The sequence below is a fragment of the Pyrgilauda ruficollis genome, unplaced genomic scaffold (genome assembly GCF_017590135.1).
Source record: "Pyrgilauda ruficollis isolate IOZ18807 unplaced genomic scaffold, ASM1759013v1 scaffold35, whole genome shotgun sequence".
NCBI lineage: Eukaryota > Metazoa > Chordata > Aves > Passeriformes > Passeridae > Pyrgilauda > Pyrgilauda ruficollis.
The window spans coordinates 7,035,438-7,055,010 of NW_024524934.1; the positions used below are offsets into that span (position 1 = coordinate 7,035,438).

The window sequence follows — 19,573 nt, forward strand, 5'->3', positions numbered from 1 at the left end:
CCTCTATGCTGGGCTAGCTGTGGCAGTATTTTTGAACGATGTTACTTAGATCCACAGATCCGTGTTGCAAGGAAAGCACTCTCTTTGGAGATACTACGCTAAAAAACATGTGTATCTCACTCTGCAAGGTGACAGACAATATATGATTTTTTAAAAATTTTGTTCCTGCTAGTGCTGGAGTCATTGTAGTATATATACTTATATTCTTCTTTCTGATTCATGATAATTCCAGTTAATTTTAGTTTTTGTCCTATAATGCCACAAAAGTTTCTTCATGTCCTTTACGCCCCAAATGTACAGGCACCTACATTGCTTTAGGAAATTGCTTGTTTCTCTCCAGTTTTGTGATTCAGTGAAGCATCTTGGCACAAGACTTTCTCTCTGCTTTACTTCCTCTAAACAATTTAACACATTTAAGTGGCCTTGAACATGATCACTTCTACTGCACAGCTGGGCCTAAAGCAAATCCCCAGAATCAACCAGCCTGAAACTTCTAAGCCTGAAATTTGACTCACAGTGTTGATGCCTCAGGCCCAATCTTCTGTATTGCAGACAGTTTGGCTCAGGAAAAAAATAATGGGCATCATTTTTTTGCACAAAATCCCATTTTTTTTCATTCTGTTCTATCTGATCTGATCCTATTTATCCTTCTGAAGAAATAATTTCAAAAGTGTTCCAGCCTTTGCTGCTAACTAATTATCAACTTCTTTCAAGTGAATTTTCCCACCCTTCCTCTTCTCTCTGCTCCTAAAAACATTATTTAAAGATATTTTAAAAATATAAAGAGGTAATGCAGAGGCATCCCAGATACTCCAGCCAGCAAGCTGGAGTCCTTCTCCAGGGCCTAGCTTAATTGCCTCTACACAAACACGTGGAGTATGGGGAACAAATAGTAGAACTAGAGATGTGCACACACCTGCTTGGGGATAACAACATCGGCATCACAGGAGTATGGTGGGATGACTTCTGTGACTAGAGCTTTGGAATGGAAGGTTTCAGGCTTTTTAGGAAGGACAGGCTAGAGAGACAAGAACGGAATGTAGCCCTGATGTCAATGACCAGCTGGAGAGTCTGGAACTCTGCCTGGGAAAGGATAAGGAGCCTGCTGAGAGCTGGTGGGTGAAGATTAAGGGGGATGGCAGGGACAGGGGATGTTATAGTGGGAGTCTGCTACAGGCCGTGCAATCAGGAGAATGGTGTGGATGAAGCTCTCTGTAGCCAGATGGGTGCCTGCACACTCTTAATCCCTGGTTCTTTTGGGCGTTTCAACCTCCTTGATGCCTGTCAGAGGGACAACATGGCAGGGCAAAGGAAATCCCAGATCTTCCTCAAATGCGTCAAAGCAACTTGCTTACACAAGTGACTGAGGAGCCAACAAGCAGAAGTGCCATGCTGGACCTTGTGCTCACCAACAAAGAGGAGCTGGTGGGGAGTGCAGTGCTCCAAGGCACTGTAAGTGACAACAGGATGGTGGAGATAAAGATCCTCAGGGCAGTGAGAGGGGCATGCAGCAAAATCACTGCCCCAGACATCAGGAGAGCAGACCTTTGGCTTCTTCAAGGACCTGCTCCATAGAATCCTGGAAAGCAGAGGGGCCCAAGGATGCTGGCTGAATTTTAAGGATCACTTCCTCAAAGCTCAGGATCAATGGATTCCAGCTAGAGGGAAATCAGGAAAAAAATGTGAAGAGGCCTTCAGGGATGGACAAGGAGCTGCTGAGCAAGCTCAGAGAGAAAAACAAAGTTTTCAGCAAGGGGAAACAAGAATGGGTGATCCAGGAGGAATACAAGGAAATTGTATGGCAAGCCAGGGACAAGGGCCAGTTTGAATTGAATTTGTCCAGGGATATCAAGGATAACAGAAAAGGTTTCCAGAGATATGTTGCAAGCAGAAGAAAACCGGGGATGATGTGAGCTCTCTCCAGAAGGAAACAGGACACCTGGCTACCCTGGACAAAGAGAAGGCTGAGATTCTCAATGACTTCTGTGTCTCATTCTTCAACAGCAAGTGTTCCAGCCACACCACCCAAGTCAAGAAAGACAGACATAGGGACTGGGAAAATGAAGACCCTGAGCCCTCTCGGTTTGAGGCCATCTAAGGAACTTGAATATGGGACTCAAAAAGAATCATATGCAGGTCCTGATGGAGCTGGCAAAGTTTCTAAGCCACCATTTTTGAGAAATTGTGGCAATGAGGTAAAATGACTGGAAAAAGAGAGATATAACAGCCATTTAAAAAAAAGGTGTCAGTTTGACACTGGCCCAACACCAGGCACCCACAAGAGTCACTTGCTCACCCTCCCCTGTTACAGCTAGGTAGCAGAGAGGGGAAAAAGTTAACAAATGCTTCATGAGTGAGATAAGGACTGGGAGAAACACTTCAAGGACAAAACCTGCTCAACTTACATTGCAAAGTGAAATTTATTTCTAACAGAATCATAGAAGGCGCCATGCAAACCAAGACAAAAGGGAAAGCAGAAGACCCAGGGAGCTACAGACCACTCAGTCTTACCTCTGTGCCAGCCAAGATCATGAGATCGTGGAGCAGATTCTCCTGGAAAATATGCTAAGGGACATGGAAAACAAAGAGGTGATTGATAACAGCCAACATGGCTTTACAAAGGGGAAATTGTGCCTGACAAATTTGGTGACCTTCTGTGATGGGGCTACAGGGTTGGTGGACAGGAGCAGAGCAGCTGGCATTGTCTATCTCAACTTAGGCAAAGCATTTGACACTGTCCCACACAACATCCTCATCTCCAAATTGGAGAGGTTTGGATTTGATGGGTGGACACTCAGTGGATAAAAAACTGTCTGGATGGCCACACACAAGGAGTTGTGGCCAACTGTTCATTGTCCAGTGACAAGGGGTGTCCCTCAGGGGTCAGTACTGGGCCGGTGGTGTTCAGTGTCTTTGTTGGTGACATGGCCAGTGGAATAGAGCACAAACCTTCAGAAAGTTTGCTGACAACATCAAGCAGTGTGGTGTGTCAGATATGCTGGAGGGAGGTGATGCCATCCAGAGGGATGTGGACAGGCTTGAGAGTTGGGCCTGTGCAAACCTCATGAAGTTCAGCAAAGCAAAGTGCAAGGCCCTGCACCCAGATCGTGGCAATCTCAGACACAACCCACAGGATGGGCAGAGTAGTGATTGAAAGTAACGCTGCAGAGAAAGTCTTGAGGGTGATACTTTGTGTGTGGCCATCCAGACAGGTTTTTATCCACTCAGTGTCCATCCATCAAATCCACACCTCTCCAATTTGGAGAGGAGGCTGTTGTGTGGGACAGTGTAAAAAACTCACACAAGCGCAGTGTGTGCTCGCAGCCCAGAAACCCAATGGAATCCTGGGCTGCATCCAAAGGAGAGCAGCCAGCAGGGTGAGGGACAGGATTCTGCCACTCCACTCTGCTGAGACCCCACCTGGAGTGCTGGATCCAGCTATGAGGTCCCAAGGACATGGAGCCACTGGACTAAGTCCAGAGGAGAGCCACAAAGTTGACAAGAGGACTGGAGCTCCTCCCCTACAAAGACAGCCTAAGAAAATTAGGGGTGTTCAGCTTGGAGAAGAGAAGGTTTTGTGGACACCTCATAGCAACCCTTCAGTATCTGAGGGAGGCCTTTAGGGAAGCCAAAGAGGGATACTTTATCAGGAGCTGTAGGACAGGACTAATGGGTACAAATTGAAAGAGGGGAAATTTAGGCTAGAGATTAAGAAGAAATATTTTGAGGGTGGTGAGACCCTGGAACAGGTTGCCCAGGGAGGTTGTGCATGACCCATCCCTGGCAGTGTTCAAAGCCAGGCTGCATAAGGCCTTGGGCAACCTGGTGTAGTGGGAGGTGCCCTTGCCTATGGCAGGGGGGCTGGGACTAGATGATCTTTGAGACCCATTCCAACCTCTTAGCATTCTATGATAATAAACCCCAACAAACTATGATTGTTGGGGATTAAGCCTTTCTGACCAAATGGAGAAACCCATATGCCTTCAGTTCATATTTTTTGCCTCCTAAACATACAGGTCACCCAGGATGGTGGGCCATGCTTAAAAGTGACTGAAAACACCCTTGTGTTTTCCCTAATGACTTGCCTTTGGTAGGGAACAGGTGTTTTATAATGTACTTTGGACAGAAAGTAAAAGTTTGATGAAAATTTAAATGGTGCTAGGTCCTTAGAAGTGCATAAAATTATCCATTGCTTAATCATACACACATACATGATTTTTTCCAAAATTATCCATTGCTTAATTATACACACATACATGCTTTTTTCCTGCAGAAGAGGATGAATCACATCTCTACCTTATTTGATGTAATTATGCTAGTTTAAAATAAAATGCAATTGATAGAGTTTTTCTGGGTTTATTTGCCAAATGTAGCACACAAAACCAAATGGTAGGTTATATCTGAATTTTTATTTCAAGTATCCTACACACATTTAAATGTAAAAATTACAGAAAAAAAACCAAAACAATGTGGCATTACTTTACTATGTTCTAAGTAATTTGCATATCCCTTGTAACTAGAAGTTATTCTGGTCAGGAGCCTCTTGGACTCCATCAATGCAGACATCTACCCTACTCGCAGAGCCAGTGCTGAGTGATGTACAGCTTTCTTGCCATCAACACTTCAAAATTAGTCAAAGGATTACAGAAAGATCTTTTTGTCAACAGCCTGGAATTCCAAACTGCATTACAAATTCTAATGCTACTGGTCAGTTCTTGAAGTATTTTTTTAAGACTGTGCTCTTGTGTGTATGCAAGTTCTGGTGTTTGGGCTCAAATTCTGACATTACAGCATGAACCACAGTCACTTTAGAGTCCTCTTCCTTCACCTTCTGCACTAGCAGTTCAATAGAGGAAGGTTCCTTGGATTCAGAGCCTAGGATCACTTGCAGTTTGGTCCAAAAGGACAATCTTCTCTCCCCTTCATGGTGTGCCTGAGTTCAGCTTTTCTCATGTCCTTTTTTCACGTACATACACTGCCAACACCAAAAGCTCATATATCACATCTTCCATTCCTCTATATCATAGCTAACTTAGTACATCCCAAAGACATGGTTAGTTGATTTCTTCCAAAGCCATGACTTTGGTCCTCCCTCGTGTAACTTGACTGACATAAGTGTTGCATATGTTTGGCTCCATGTTTTGTAAACCACACAATAAGTCATCTTTACATGTCCTTAATATCACAGTCTTCTTCATTCTTTTTTGAGATAAACAGTCTCATTGAAGCTTCCTATAGGTTAATCTGGAAAATATGTCCCTATTTTTCCTGCTGAGATAAAAAATTCATTCAGTCCAGAAAGATTTTGAGAAAATCTTCTTCCTTCTCAGCCTGTCTGTCACTCTAAGATTTAAAAGTGAATGTTGCTTTGATGCTTCCAAGAGCATGAAGTTAGCTCGTCAACCTACTTGAACATCACATGATGGATTAAATCTCATTTGCAGCAAAAGAACTCCATCCAGGATCAGAACAGAGACAGCCCTGCACACATTTCTTTTCATACCACAGCACCTGCTGTTTGCTTTGGAAAGGTGGAAGATATCAGTCCAGTGAAGAGCTTCATCTGCTGCCTTTGCACAGCCACGGCCTCCCTACAACTCAGTCTTCATGTTAGAAGCATATTCTTGCTCAGAAAAGGAGGGCTTCACAGCAGAGTGAAATAAAGTTGATACCAACCTCATAACAGCATTGTAACATGTTGTGTGGCTGTAAAGGTATTTTTTAGCTAACTCTCAAAATTTACTGTAGTGTGTAACAGTGCTTGTCGAAGGCTTGTCCAGCACAAGCAGATCACTGACAAGGTACCTGTACTTTCAGGCTGTTCTGAAGAGACCACATATTATCATTTATTTCCTCTCCATACCACTCAGCCATCCAGCTTGTGTTTACTGATGAGTCCACAGTGCCATCAACGTCAACTTAGACAGAACTTGAAGTAAGATCATTTTTGCAAGTGCTGTCGCTGTTTAAATGCTGGAAAGTTGTTATTTCACGTACATTGATGAGGGTAAGCATGTGCTTCATATCTGGTCTGTTTTTTTGGTAGTTGGGAGACATACTCTCTTTTCTTAGACATGTCTAAAAGAGAAAACACAAAGAAGAGCTTAAAACTGATAATTCCTATGAAAGACAATTTAAAAAAAAAACTTTTGAAGGTTTTCCTTTTTCTCTTTGCTAACCATAGCTCATTACACCTTTCCCATTTGTTTGTCACTGGAGGCACCCAGTACCAATAAAAGCTGCTGTTTCTTGCTAAATCAATTAACTTTATAGGACAAAAGCCTCAGTCAAAAAAGAAAATTTATATTTGATTCACATTTTCATCTCAATAGGCCTTGCATCAAGCTATTGCAAGTGTGCTTCCACCTGTCTTCAGTGCAAGCCAGTGCCTAAAATACTTTCATCAAGTTGTCAAAGTAAAGCCCCAGTCCTGCCAACCAGTTCTAAAGTGAATGTGGCTGTTGAGTTTAGTGTAGATAAGGCACAATATTCACCAAAGAAGAGGACAAGGCAACTTGCAAGAACTTAACAGGCATTTTAAATAATGAACCTCACTTGTGAGATCAGGTCGATATTAAATTTTGATGAAAGCTAGGTTGATATCTGAGACAGGGCCTCACCCAAAAGTAAGATACACGTAATTCCACCAGAGTGATTATCTTCACTACACAGCTCTGCTTTTTATAACTGCACCACTAAAACTGGGACTCTTTTTTGTAAGGGGAGGAGAGATTTCTGTAGAGATCTGAAATTCTTTCAGGACACTGAGAAGAACGTGGGGCATCTGTCTCTTCTGAGTGATATCCTTGCTTTCATACTTCCAGCCTAACAAATTCCTACAAGATTTATCTCATCAAACCTTCGTCTGAATGGCACAAATTACTGGCAGAATTGTCAATCTAAAAAAGAGACAGGCATAAATTTAATTGCTCCCTGAAGATACATGGAAAGCTACATTTAGCACAGCTAATTAGATACACTCTGATCAACAGTTATGATTCATCTACTGAGGAGCAAAACAAGAAGGCAAATATGAAACAGGCAGCAAAAGTTAAATCTGACCTCCCAAAATGCTGGGGCTGGTTCTGGTTTTGTTTTTTTTTACAAATGCAGCCCGTGATGCACTGTACTGGTACCCAAGATTCCTGCTACCTCTGAGCCAGGAGACTTCACTGCCACTGCACCCAAAACATAGTTTTTCTTCTTTGGAATGAGCTTCCCAAGTACCTCCTCTCCCTTCCTTTCCCAGAACTACCATCCAGCAATAAAGGTATGGATAAACTCCCCAGTGAGATTTTTCTCCATATATTTTAAAATGTCTGTTCAAGAAGAAAGATATGACTGCACAAAAATGCTCGTCTGAAATGCGGTTGACACCAAATTACCAGTGTGGGAAATGAGGCAAAAAGCAGGTGGACTTGGACATGTCCATCATGCCACCATACAAAGTAATTCCACAGGTGGGGAAGGGCTCCCAGGGGTCTGTGCCTCCATCTTGGACAAATGCTGTTCCCAGCTACTAAACCAGAAGACCTATTGCCATACCCTTAAACTGATAACTATTTTACACAGAGTAACTGGAAGCAGAAATGGGCAGTGAGAGTGCAGGAAAAGAACTGATAGTTTGAGTTAGATCAGAGCTAGATCACGGCGCAGTTCGCTCTCTTTGGAATTCCATCCTCCTGTACCTGAGTTTAATCATAAATTAAGTATGGACACCAACTTCAGACCAGCTGTGTTAAAGCAGTGCTAGCAGAGAAAATGAGTGGGGGGATTGTGGTTGGTATTGTTGTCTTGCTTATGAGAAAGAGAATTACTTACACAAGTAAAGAAGATGAGCAGCAAGTAAAAAATCCCAAGGCAAGTCAGCATGAAGAGCTCGCCTTTGTATTTTTTTAGTTTGTCCTCTTCTATTCCAGGGCAACCTAAAATATAAAGCACAGTGTTACATTGCTCTGGTGTTTGTAGAATATTTTAAAACTGTTCCCTTCCTGACATGCCATGTGGAGCAAGGGACAGCCAAAGCCCTCCACTGTACCTGTTACTTTTAATGTGACTGTGCTGCTCAGATTGCGTTCTCCGTTCTGCTCCCGCAAGGTGCACTTGTACGTCCCGCTGTTTCGGCCGGTTGCATTTTTGATCCTCAGTGAAAAGGAGGTGTCATTGGAAAGCTCCAAGGACCCCCCAGCTTCTCGTGGAAAATGAGATTCCATATCAAGGACTTCCCATGCTATTCCTTCGCTGTCTCCAGCCATCTGGAAAACACAAATATATTTCTCTTCTTGGGCAACAGTGTCATCCTCAGTTTTAGGGTAAAGAAAATTTTAAAGCTGGCTTATGGCTGAAAATGCAGAGCCTGAAGAGAGGCAGGAGGGAACACAACCACAAATCCATTTAATATGTTCATGCTTGCAATCCGAAAGTATATGGGGTTTTGCTTAAATGGATTCTATCTATAAATAGGAATTACAGAACTATTCTGTAATAACTTCTGAAGCTGCCTCACCTGGACAGCAACACGACAGAAGGCAGGGATAGAGTCTGCTCTCAGTGGGCCCATGCAGAGGCCCCAGAAGAGTTCAGACCAAGAGACACAGTCCATGGGGATGGAGCAGAGGCAGCAGGAGACAGCCCTACCCAGGTACTTAGCAGTGACCCTGGGGACCAGAGGTGCCCAGGAGGGTATGGCAGCAGGCAGGGAGGCTCCACTGCTGCCTGTGCTTGTCCTGCCAGCACACCTTCTGCCATGCAGTGGTGACAATTAAACCTGCTAACCCAGCAAGTGTGCCACTGCACAAGGGCTCTGCCAAGCACAGGCTGGCATCCTCCCAGCGGCTCCGCAGCCCAGAGTTCCCTGTGGGAATGCAGCCCTGGAAACTGCACTTTCCTGTGCCAGTTTCTATGTAGCTGACCCCTGAAACCATGCTGCCTCTCTGGAGGAATGGAGTTTTCCCCACACCCCACTTCCCTCCCTTCCTCTCATGACTGGAACCAAAGAACAAAAAATTGCTTTGACTCCTTCAGATTCAGTTGTGTGAAGGTCACAGGCAGGTTCTGGTGCACTTGGGGAGCATTTGTATGTTGAATTTCTTAATTGTAACCAGAAGAGCTACATTCCTTGGCGTTGCTGAGAGGCTGCTGGAGGAATGAAGTGTATTCCCAGAACAGTTCGTACTGCGGGGCGATAGGATGCACTGAAAATGACAATTGGCTGGGAACCACAAAGAAGAGAGAAATCCCTAAGTTGATTTGAAAGATGGAAGAAGGGTTTGAATTAGCCTGTGTCCATTCTTATTCATCGAAGTTGCTCCCTGCAATTCGAGGCAGCATGCCCTCCATAAAGGTTTCCCAAGTAATGAATTCAATCAGCAGAGCCAGAGCCAGCTCATAAGTCCAAGGCTCAGCATTTCAGCCAAACCTATAACTAATGTAAGCCAAGGCTTTTTATTATTATTATTTTATTTTAATGGACACATTTTTGGGTCATATGTTGGTGCTTACTTTCTATCAGCATAGCTACTGCACTGGGGTATAACAGTTACACTGTAGGTTATTAAAATTAACACAACTTTCTCATACTGAGGCTAGGAGTATCTGGTTTCCCTTTCATGTGTTTGCAGGAGGAAAGCACACTCAAGAGTCCGGAGAGAAGTATGGGTCTGATGCTCTCTTCAGCATTGCTATTTTTACAGCCTAAAATGGTGTAAAACAAGCTGCAAATTGGGGAACTTTTCAGGAACTGAGGAATGAGACTAAAGCACAAAATTTCCTTAATTGTAAAGATTCTTTCTCAGAAAGGTTTTGGGTTTTCCAGTGCATCAGCTGAAACATAGAGTGGTAATTTCCTGGGGCTTTCCACACTTTACCCAGAAGCAGGGAAGAATCTTCCCCTTAATCCCCCAGTAAATTTACCCAGATTCTCTTTCTTACTACACTCCGGCCCAAGCAGCTGCAAGCCGAGCAGTATGTATGGTGGTTTTCAGGCTGCAGGGACATCACTGTGCTACAGGGATTTAGGTATTTTCAGGCCTTGCACATTGTCAGAGATGTAGCCAGAGGAATTCCAATACCCAGGCTGGGCTCAGCTCTGGTTACAACTAGGTCAACAGCAGTTAAGTGGATATAGTTGACCTCCCTCAGATCTAATTTTTGCCACTCTCCCTTCCTATACCACCCCCTTCCTCAGTGAAATTTAAAACTGCCCACAAGGCAATAAAAAGAACCAGACTGGCTGCCCTTTGCATTGCCCTAAATTGCAGATAGAAGGTCTGAGCTAAAAATTAGATTTTTTTTTAGGGATTTTTGATTTGTTTTTTCCTTTCATTTACTGGCAGCATAAATAATTGCTGTCCTGGGTGGTAAATGGTGGTGTGATTCTTGTGGCTGAGATCTGGGAATGAGAACACACTTTGAACTTTCTGTATGCAATTGCAACCAGCACTGCTTCTATAAGGGAGAACTCAATTAAGTCCATGCATCCCATGCCTGACCATGCACTTATTCCAAGTGAGATTTTGGGTAAATGATTGAACTCCCCTTCATGGGAACAGTGAGGGATAGAATTGATTATTGCCTCCAAAGCTTTTTAAAGTGCTTGGCTGCTGTTGCAAGCACGATGATGGTGACAAGACTGTCAGCATTTTGCTTTAGACATGCTCTGTATAAGGCAAAGCAATGTCATGAAACTGCACTAACAACATGCTTTTCCCCAAAACAAGAAGAAAAAGTTACTTTGTGGACTAATCTGGCACCCTCACTTGCGGAGAAACCACTGGTGACCCGGATGGGGGTTGTGAACCTTGAGTTTGGGGAGGCAGAGGAGGAGGGGGTCATGTGTGGGTTTAATTCAGGGTTTGCACGCCTTTCTTCCTCCATTAAATCTCCACTTTACTGAAGGACAAGGGCAGGCAAGGCAGTCTGCAGGCGTGCTGTGTGCCCAGCAGCATCCCAACATTTTTTAGACTGCAGAGACATCTGGTGGCACTTTTCCAGCCGCTGCAGGCAGTGCATCCACCCCTACTCAGAGGTCACAGCAGCATTTTCTCTGATGCCTGAACCAAGCCTTTTTCCACAGCAATCTTATCTCCTGTTATCTTATTAGAAAAAACCCCAAACAAACAAACAAAAAAAACCAAAAACACCAACAAAACAAAACACCCCCCTCCCTTTTAAAATTCTCTACATAGCAAGAAAACATCTGAGCAAATTTGCAGAGTGCATCCTCATATCCCAGCTGTATAAATGGAAGTCCATTAGATGTTCAGTAAGGTCATCATTCTGTCTCTTGCTCTGTTCAAGATAACCTCTTTCGCACCCCAAACCTAATTAAAATTACAAAAATGCCACTTTGTTTGTCACCTCCTGTGAATTACTTGTCAGACTCTCTCACTGGACAGATCATTTTGTGGTTCAAGCTTCTATGATAAACCAGCTCTAATTCATGCCAAGTGTCCTCCAGGTGATACCAAGGTAAATGCTGGGGGTTTTACCCAATTAATTCCACACAAGCTTAGGGGGATCAAAGCAAGCACTGCCAGAGACAGCAATCCACTTGTGTAGGGACCATCCTCTTCTTTAATCTGTGAAAAAAAATCTTTTCTTCTCATGTTTCATTCATGTTTCATGTCCCTTACACCTCACTGCTGAACAAAATGCAGCATGCCTGCTTCCCCTGCTCCCCACCTCCAAATGGAGGAGAAAAGTAGCATATTCCTGCTCCCATGTTTGCAGCTAATGGCTTTACCAAAATTCAAAAGGCAAATGATAACCTGTGTGGGGACAGGTAGAAAATTCTTCTAAAGCTATTTTCATGAAAAGGGCCTTGTTAGCATGCAATCTGCTGGGGGTTAATTCCCCCATAATTTTGCTGGGGAACAGGGACTTCCTGGCAAAATAATTCTGCCTATCTGTACAAAACTAGCCATTAAGAAAATGAGAGAAAAAAAAAAAAAAAAAAAAAAAAAAAAAAAGAAGAAATGTGAGTTTATGTTTAATGTCACATATGCAGTGTCCTTCAGCAATGTCTGTGGCAGCCTTTCAGAAATCACCTGGCAGAATATCTTCAGCAGATGCTGAAGTAAGATCCCTGCTGAGACTCACCCCTGCTGAGCCACACCAGTGAGTGCCTCTGTTCAGTCGCTGCTGAGACACACCCTGGAGTGCTGGGTTCAGTGCTGGGCTCCCAGGGCAAGACAGACCTGAGGGAGACACATCTGAGGGAGTCCAGTGAAGGGGCACAAAGATGGATAATATCTTGGAGAACCTGACATGAGCAGCAGGTGGAAGCAGTAGCTCAAACTGGAAGAGACCAGGCTCAGGATCATCTTATCAGTATTGATTCAACCCCTGATTAACAGGGGGATAGAGAAACTGAAGGCGGGCTCTTCTCAGTGGCCTTCAGAGGCAAGAAAAGAGGTAAAGGGCACGGGCTGAAATTCAGAAAATTCCACTTAAGCAAAAAACTCCCCCTTTTTACTGTAGGGGTGGTTGAACACTGGAATGGGCTGCCCAGAGAGGGTGTGGAATCTCCACCTTTTGCGATATTCAGGACTAAACTGGTTACAGCCTTGAGGAGACAGCTCTAGTTGTCAGTTTTCAGTGAGTTTAATTGAAAATTATTCTAGTTCCCAAAATCTTGGAAACACGTGGTCTAAAGAGGTTGTGATTTGCCCACATATATTCTCTAGTCCATTGACTGATTCCTATTATGTTTCTCCTAGCCTGGGGCTTTTTGGTAAGAACAGTGGATATTAAAATGGGATATGTTTGATTGAAAATACAACTGAGCTGCTATATTTCTGTTTTCTGACTGTATGAATTATGAGAAATAGGTGTAATAATTAGACACCCAAAATTTAAGAGCTCTTCAACAAATGTTTCATTTTCGGAGAACTAAAAACAAGGTGGTGGAAGGAGGAGGAACATTTTGCTCAGTTCTAGCTGGCTAGGTTTTAGTTATTGTTTTGAAAACTGCTACAGCATTACATGGCAGAACCCTCAAAATGGCAATTCACCCCTGCTGTAGTTCTTGCACCCAACGAATCTATTAATATTTAATTTTATCATGAACATGCGCAAGTGAGCAGTTCTCACATTAATTCATGTTTTCTGCTCTCATTAAATAACTTTTCTCATAAAAACTTTTCCCACACTAAAGTGGTACACTGTCTTCCAGGTAAACCAAAGTGTCAATATAAATCACTTTTCCCATAAAAAATTTTTTATTTTAGCAAAAATTTTTGAGGTCCAAAACTAGTGTCAGTTTAAAGGTGGAACATACTAACATCAGATTATTTTCTAGTGAGGGTGAGATAATTGTAAAAATGGTTTTGTTTAAAGTCATACCAGGCATAATGGCCAAGTTGAAATTTCTGACTGGTATAGAGAGCTAAAAATCTACATAAGGCCAGAAGGAATTTATTTTCTGAAGCAAAATATATAGAATTCTGGCAATGCCCAATAGCCAACATATAATGAAACACAACTGAGCTGAAACTGCTTAATAGGTGTATTTTTCAGTAGAGAAATACTTCTACATTTGATTAGTGCTAAAGGTGCATCCATATGGTTCCTATACAGTGTCATGTAGAGATACCAAAGTTAAATTTGAAAATAACAGACATAAATGGTGGGCACATGTGAGTGAACTCTGAGTGTGCTGTAAATAGGGGTAGAGTGGGGGGCAGGAGCAGGGGGGAGATGAGGAAAGAAAATCCAAAACCCAACCCCAAAACAACAGTGAAGGAACTATGTGTGACACATGAGCCAGCTGGAAAAGCCCTTTGACTCACTCACACAGACTCTATTGTTTAGTTGATTTGGCTTGGTTTGATCATTTTTAGTTAAGGGCATCCAGCCTTAGTTCATGTCAGACAAAAGAATTGTTTTGGTCATGAAATCATTTCCACTGGTCCCTTCCTGTCTAAATCATTAATGTGATGAAGCTACTTGGGGATGAATAGATGTCTGAGAAGCACCGGACTGCATTTCTTTGCGTAGGTTAGAAATTCGGCTGAAGTAATTTAGTAAATATTTACCTATGCTAATATATCATAGCTATGCACTTTTAGCAAAAGTAGTTTCCTTTGAAGGAAGGTGCAGTCAATATTATATGCCTAAACTGTTTATTCTTATTTTGCAATATGACTTCCCCCTCTTGTTCTGCCACAATTTTATATTTTTCAAGGAAGTGCTATAAAGTTAACAGATTTCTCTCCACTGAAGCACAGCTTTCTTTCCTCTTCCTCAAGATTTATTTTAGATTAAGACTCTTCTGGCTATCAGATCAAGAAAATAGTGTAATATCTACTGGGATTTCATTTGTGTGTGTTTAAACTTGATTTTCAAACTGGATATAAAGTCATAATTATGAGGGTCTATGAAGTGGTTCTCATTTTCAATGTACTTCACAAAGAGAAGCTGTTCAGTTTTCAGTAGCCCTATGAGGCAGAAAGGTAAGTAAAGTTTCATTACTCAGATTCTTGTTTAGTAGGTGGGCTGTAGAGATTCAAACCAGCATTTCCATAGACAATTCCCAGTGCCTGGGTGCTTAGGCAGAAAAGACCTAGTTTTCAGTTCTCAGCTGGCAAACTTCCACACTGCTCATATTTGGGGTTATGGCATGCAGGCTGCCCAGTATTCCTAAAAACGTAACACACTTTAAGACTGTCATAATTATGAATTCTTTTCCATGGCCTCATAGTGAGTGGAAGGAGAGCTGCACCAGGCTGGAAGAGGACTTGGTGTTCTACCTTCTCCCCAGTGTGCTCAGTCAGCCTACTTCATATATTTTTAAGTAAAAATCATTTTGTCTGAGCTGACTGACTGTGGCCCTGATTCTGCACAGATCTACTTACACAGGTGACTTCCTGCATGAGGATAATTAGCTCCAATAATCCTTGATGCACAGCAGGTCAAACACATCCATGTCTTTTTTTTTTTTTTTTCCAGTATGAGATGTTAGCAAAAGCAAAGGAATTGAATGCAAACCCTTTTTTACACCCAGTTGGATTTTGACACCAGAATATTAACTTCATTATACAATTACTTCTCTATACAGCAAATACTTTTAAATTGCATCCTTTTTTTTTTTTAGCAGATTGTAACAAACTGGCCCTTACTTGGTCTGAGCACACAGAGGTGCTCATGGGAAGGAGAGGTTTGCTCAAAGAACATTCACCCTGTGCAAACAGCTGCACAAGCAGCACCTTAACATTGCCACCATCATTTTTTTAAAGCAGCAGAAGCAAAGGTTAATTGCTTGCATTTACTTCACAGTTCAAAGTGACCTCATACAAAAGATTTTACCTAACAGCTGCTTGAACTTTACAGCCTGAAATTTCATACAATTTGTTGGAATTACCTTTTAATTAGTCCTTTGGGGTTATATGTGGTGTTTATTGATTAATCCTTCAGTAGTTGTTTTTAAATAACAGAGTAATTACCTGTGTTGGGTAGCCCACTCACACTCTACCATTCCCTCACCCTCCTTTGCAGTGTTGAGTGGTGACGGCAGCACAGAGCCAAAGTGTAAAGAGAGGAGGAGAAAGATCCTCAAACTGCTGCCTATTTAGCTAGCTCCATAAGTTGAGGTATTGCTTGTTCAGCACAACACACTGAGCCTAGATGGCTTTTCGCCATGGAGAGTCAGGCTTTTTAGATTTGGTGCTCTGCTTTTCCTAATATGGCTGCAGCTGTGGCTTGGGCTGGTGTCACCGCCTGCCTGTTCCCACTTCCCACCTCTCTCATGGGACAAGCAAACAGAAGACTGCAGCACCATGGCTTGTGCCATCAGCCCCTGAGGACAGTGGCGAGAGCTGACAATTGCCAGACTTTTGTTACTTTTTGTGTCAGCAGAGAAAATAAGTGTGAGGTTCTGTCATGCTGGACACTGGAAAACCAGTCTTTTCCTGAGCAAAGCAGCTGAAGCAGGAAGAGCAAGGAGACCATGGAGGGAGTGAGGGTTATAGGGACAGGGCAGGGGACATGCAGTGGTAGTCTAGACTGTGACAGCATGACTGCTGCAAGGGGAAGCAGCTCCAGAGTGGGCCCCCACAAAAGGCATCATCAAATACCACCCTCCTGTGCATGTGCAGTCATTTCGTGCCCAGGTGGAACTGCAAAGAGCTACAAGACAACACAGAATTGGCTTTATAGGCTTCCTTGTACTTCTTCATCAGGGCTTTTGGCTGCTGTTTGCTGCTTGGCCCTCCCGTCTCCCAGTGTACTTGGAGAAGCACATGATTCTGCAGTATCCCCACACTTCAGTCTGTTTTTGTTTATGTTGACTTCCAACACTGCTGTGGGGGAGACTATTCTGGGATCCAGTCATCCTCTCTGTTTATTCCTCCCAACCCTCTACCACTTCTCCTCAACACCTCCAGGTCCACCAGATGGCATGGTTTGCTTTCCATGAGCTCTCTGTCCTTCCCAGACACTGGGAGAAAGGGAGCCTTCAATAATTAGCACATATCTGGATGGAAAATATAGATCCTTATCAAGTTTTTGAGGCAGAAAACAAAAAATAATAAGGCAACTCATATTCCAAATGCCACAGTAAAATTCAACTAAAAGGATTATTCTCTCCTCTGTTTACCACCTGCACTCTGTTCAACAGTTTGGAAAAAGATGCTGCACTTGGTGGGCTGGCAGTCAGATGTTCACAACAGCCCTTTTGAGGTGCGGTTGTCATCTGGTCTGTAGGCAGATGCTCATTGTTGTACAGGCAATGAAAATCAGATGCAGTGCAAGTTTCAACCTCAGAAGCCATATCTAATAGCTAGCACTGTTTGTTGGTTTACTGTAGGAAATTAGTTTAAAACTGTATCTGACCGAACTGCTGAGAAGCCCAGGCTGTGGCTTTAGGTTCTGGCAGAGATAAATTAACGGTTTTCAACACCCATAAATAAGGGTTTTTTAACTCTTCCCTTCCATTGCTCTACCATTACATGGGAAAGTAATTCAACTCTGTAACCCACAAAATGTTTATTCACAGTTTCTTTTTCCACTATTATAACAATCAACAGAGAGTTGACTTAACAGGTAACAAGAGGACCACCAGGAGTGGCCCATGATAAGCAGCAGGAGTGTATGGCTGGGAGTGGGGAATGGAGGAGAACAAAACTTTCCCTTTTTTTCCCATTTTGGCTCACAACATAAGCTGAAGCTCTGCACTGAGGCGCAAATTTACGGTGCCGTACAGTCAACAGCCGCCTCTTCCGCCACTGGGCAATTCTACCCCTCTTAGAAATTTCATCTTGGTAATGTTGAGTGGGAGTTTTCTACCCATTAGCTGATTGATTCCTGTAATCCCTCTTGTACACAGGTGGTCAGCAGGGCTCTCCTGCTCTGGAGAGAGAAACTCTGAATCAGAGCAGTCAAGATGTGATTTTTACTTCATGACTGCAAAGAGATAACTCAGAATTTCTAGCTCTCCATCTGCCTTCTGCTCATACTCTGCCCTTATGCCCACCCCACTAGTCAAATCTTCCTAAAGAATAGCAAGTACTTTTTCAGTTCTATTTCAAAGAAAAAATCATCTCCTATTTTCAGGGGATTAAACAAGAGCAACATCATTGATGCTGCAAGGCTTAAATACCATTTTTTTGCTTTGAAGAAAATCCTGGAAGACTCCTCTTTGGAGTAGTATTTGGCAGGTTGTGCATGGGGCATCACCTGAATGTTGATCCACAGAAGCTAGCAATAATTAGATAGAAAAGCAGGCCAAGAGCAATTCAGGGAATGATGCTCAAATAGCCAATCTCCAATGACACAGAAAAGGCCTGTTCCCTATGGTCAGCTCAAAGGTTTGCAGTGCTGCCTTCTCTCTGCTGCACTAATGGGAGGATTCCTCAGCAGAAAACAACCCATTTTGTACAAGACAAGCCAGTAGCAGGTGGGAAACCGAAGCAGACTGCTCAAGTAACTTAGACTTTTTTCTTACTTTATACCAAGACGCTGTCTGGTAGGAGAGTGAGGAGTCCTGAAGAGCTTTACAGGGCAGCACGACTTCCTCAGCACACCTCACAGCAACATCTGGCATCATCACAGAAGTCCCACGGATCAAGCACCAAACTGCAAAGCACAGGTACACATCACCTTTAAAAGAGATTGCTTACACAATCCTTCCTGCCTTCCCAAAACATATCCCCACAAAACAAACATGAAAAACCAGAAGGAAAATTGCAGGGCTGCCCACTTACCATTGCACAGGATGATGAGCAGAGCACAGACTCCCAAAGACATGGCTTTTACTGCTTCAGATCACAGAGCAGCAACAGTGTGCCTCTCTGCAGGATGGACTGTGAGAGCAGAATGAAACTGTGACTGCTTCTAGAGTGATATTTCTCAAGGCAGATTGGGGAATCCCCCAGACTTAATCTTGAGGATTTTGTCATAGGGAAAATCCCTACGTGTATGAACCAAAGCTCCTCCCCTTAAATCTGTGAGGTCACTCCCATTTCTGCAAGCACTTGCAGTGGTAGCAACTCATTTTCCTTTTTTCATTTTTTCTCCCCCTCTGTATTGATCTGAACAGAGTTAAGTTTGACCAAGGAGTGCTGTGGGTTGGTGTGAAGGCCATCAAAACCAGCACTCAATGAATCTCTCTTGAGTGACAAAATGTCAGGGGAAAGGGCTTGCCAGCTCAAAATCCCCTGTCAACCTTCTCTCTGCAGCTCTAACAGCACAGTGCCTGTGCAAAGGTTGGCCTTATGATGTGACATTTCTGCAACCACATTTAAGACCTCAGGTCACAGCACCACAGAAACACTTTGCCTTGGGGCTAAGGGAGAAACAGGAATTGCCAGCATGGCTGAGCCAAACAAACTGTATTTCAATAGAGCTACACATTTAACTCTGCAGGTAAGCACACATGAGATGGAAGATTATCTCTTCTTAGCATATTTTGTCATATTATATGCTGGAAAATTTCATTGTGGAAAAAGTCAGGGCAGCTCCCAGAAGAGGAACCATTTGGACATCCCCTCTAGATATTTGGAGGGGGGAGGGGAAAATCCTTTCCCTGTGATCTGTGAGAGCTGTTTACCCCTGGAGAATTTTTGAGGAAGTCCAAAGTCGATTACAGAAGCATTTACAAATCTTGAAACTGAAAGTTGCTGATGTTATTTTTGGAAAACACTTGTGGCTGCTGTCTTTAGGCTACTGAGATCATGATGGAGAGAAGCTATTTGGGGGGGAGTGGGAGGGTGGGTGTTAAGATTTGATGGGTGGAGAATGTATGCTCAGCCCCTTTTGAAAACCAGGGTTCTGGATGCCACTCCAGTCTGGGCATCCTAAATCCAAATCACCTCTAGAAAACTTTGTGAGAAGTCAGTTTGACAAGTCCTCACCATGCTAAAGCCCTACTCAGATGAGTAAATGCTGTGGGTGGGTAACACTTTTGGAAACTCTGGTCTGTTCTGTGAAGAAAGTTAAACAGCAATTTTGCTGGGGGGCTCACTGTTGAAATAGCCCACTTATTTTTAAAGCTTTTTGCTTCTATCTTCATTGACCATAATGGTAAATATAACAGGCTCTAAGCTTTATTTTTCTCTTTAAATTTTCTGTTTCAAGG

General features: G+C 43.0%; 1 protein-coding gene across 1 annotated transcript; it reads right to left on the bottom strand.

The window, feature by feature from the left end:
* Positions 1-5,919: 5,919 nt before the first annotated feature.
* On the bottom strand, positions 5,920-18,243 carry CD83 (CD83 molecule). The gene is made up of 5 exons (XM_041475498.1): positions 18,201-18,243; positions 17,942-18,072; positions 8,039-8,255; positions 7,822-7,925; positions 5,920-6,078 (listed from the first exon to the last, which is right to left on the bottom strand). Exons 1-5 carry the CDS (start codon positions 18,241-18,243, stop codon positions 5,920-5,922), a joined length of 654 nt encoding a protein of 217 aa, XP_041331432.1.
* Positions 18,244-19,573: the final 1,330 nt, after the last annotated feature.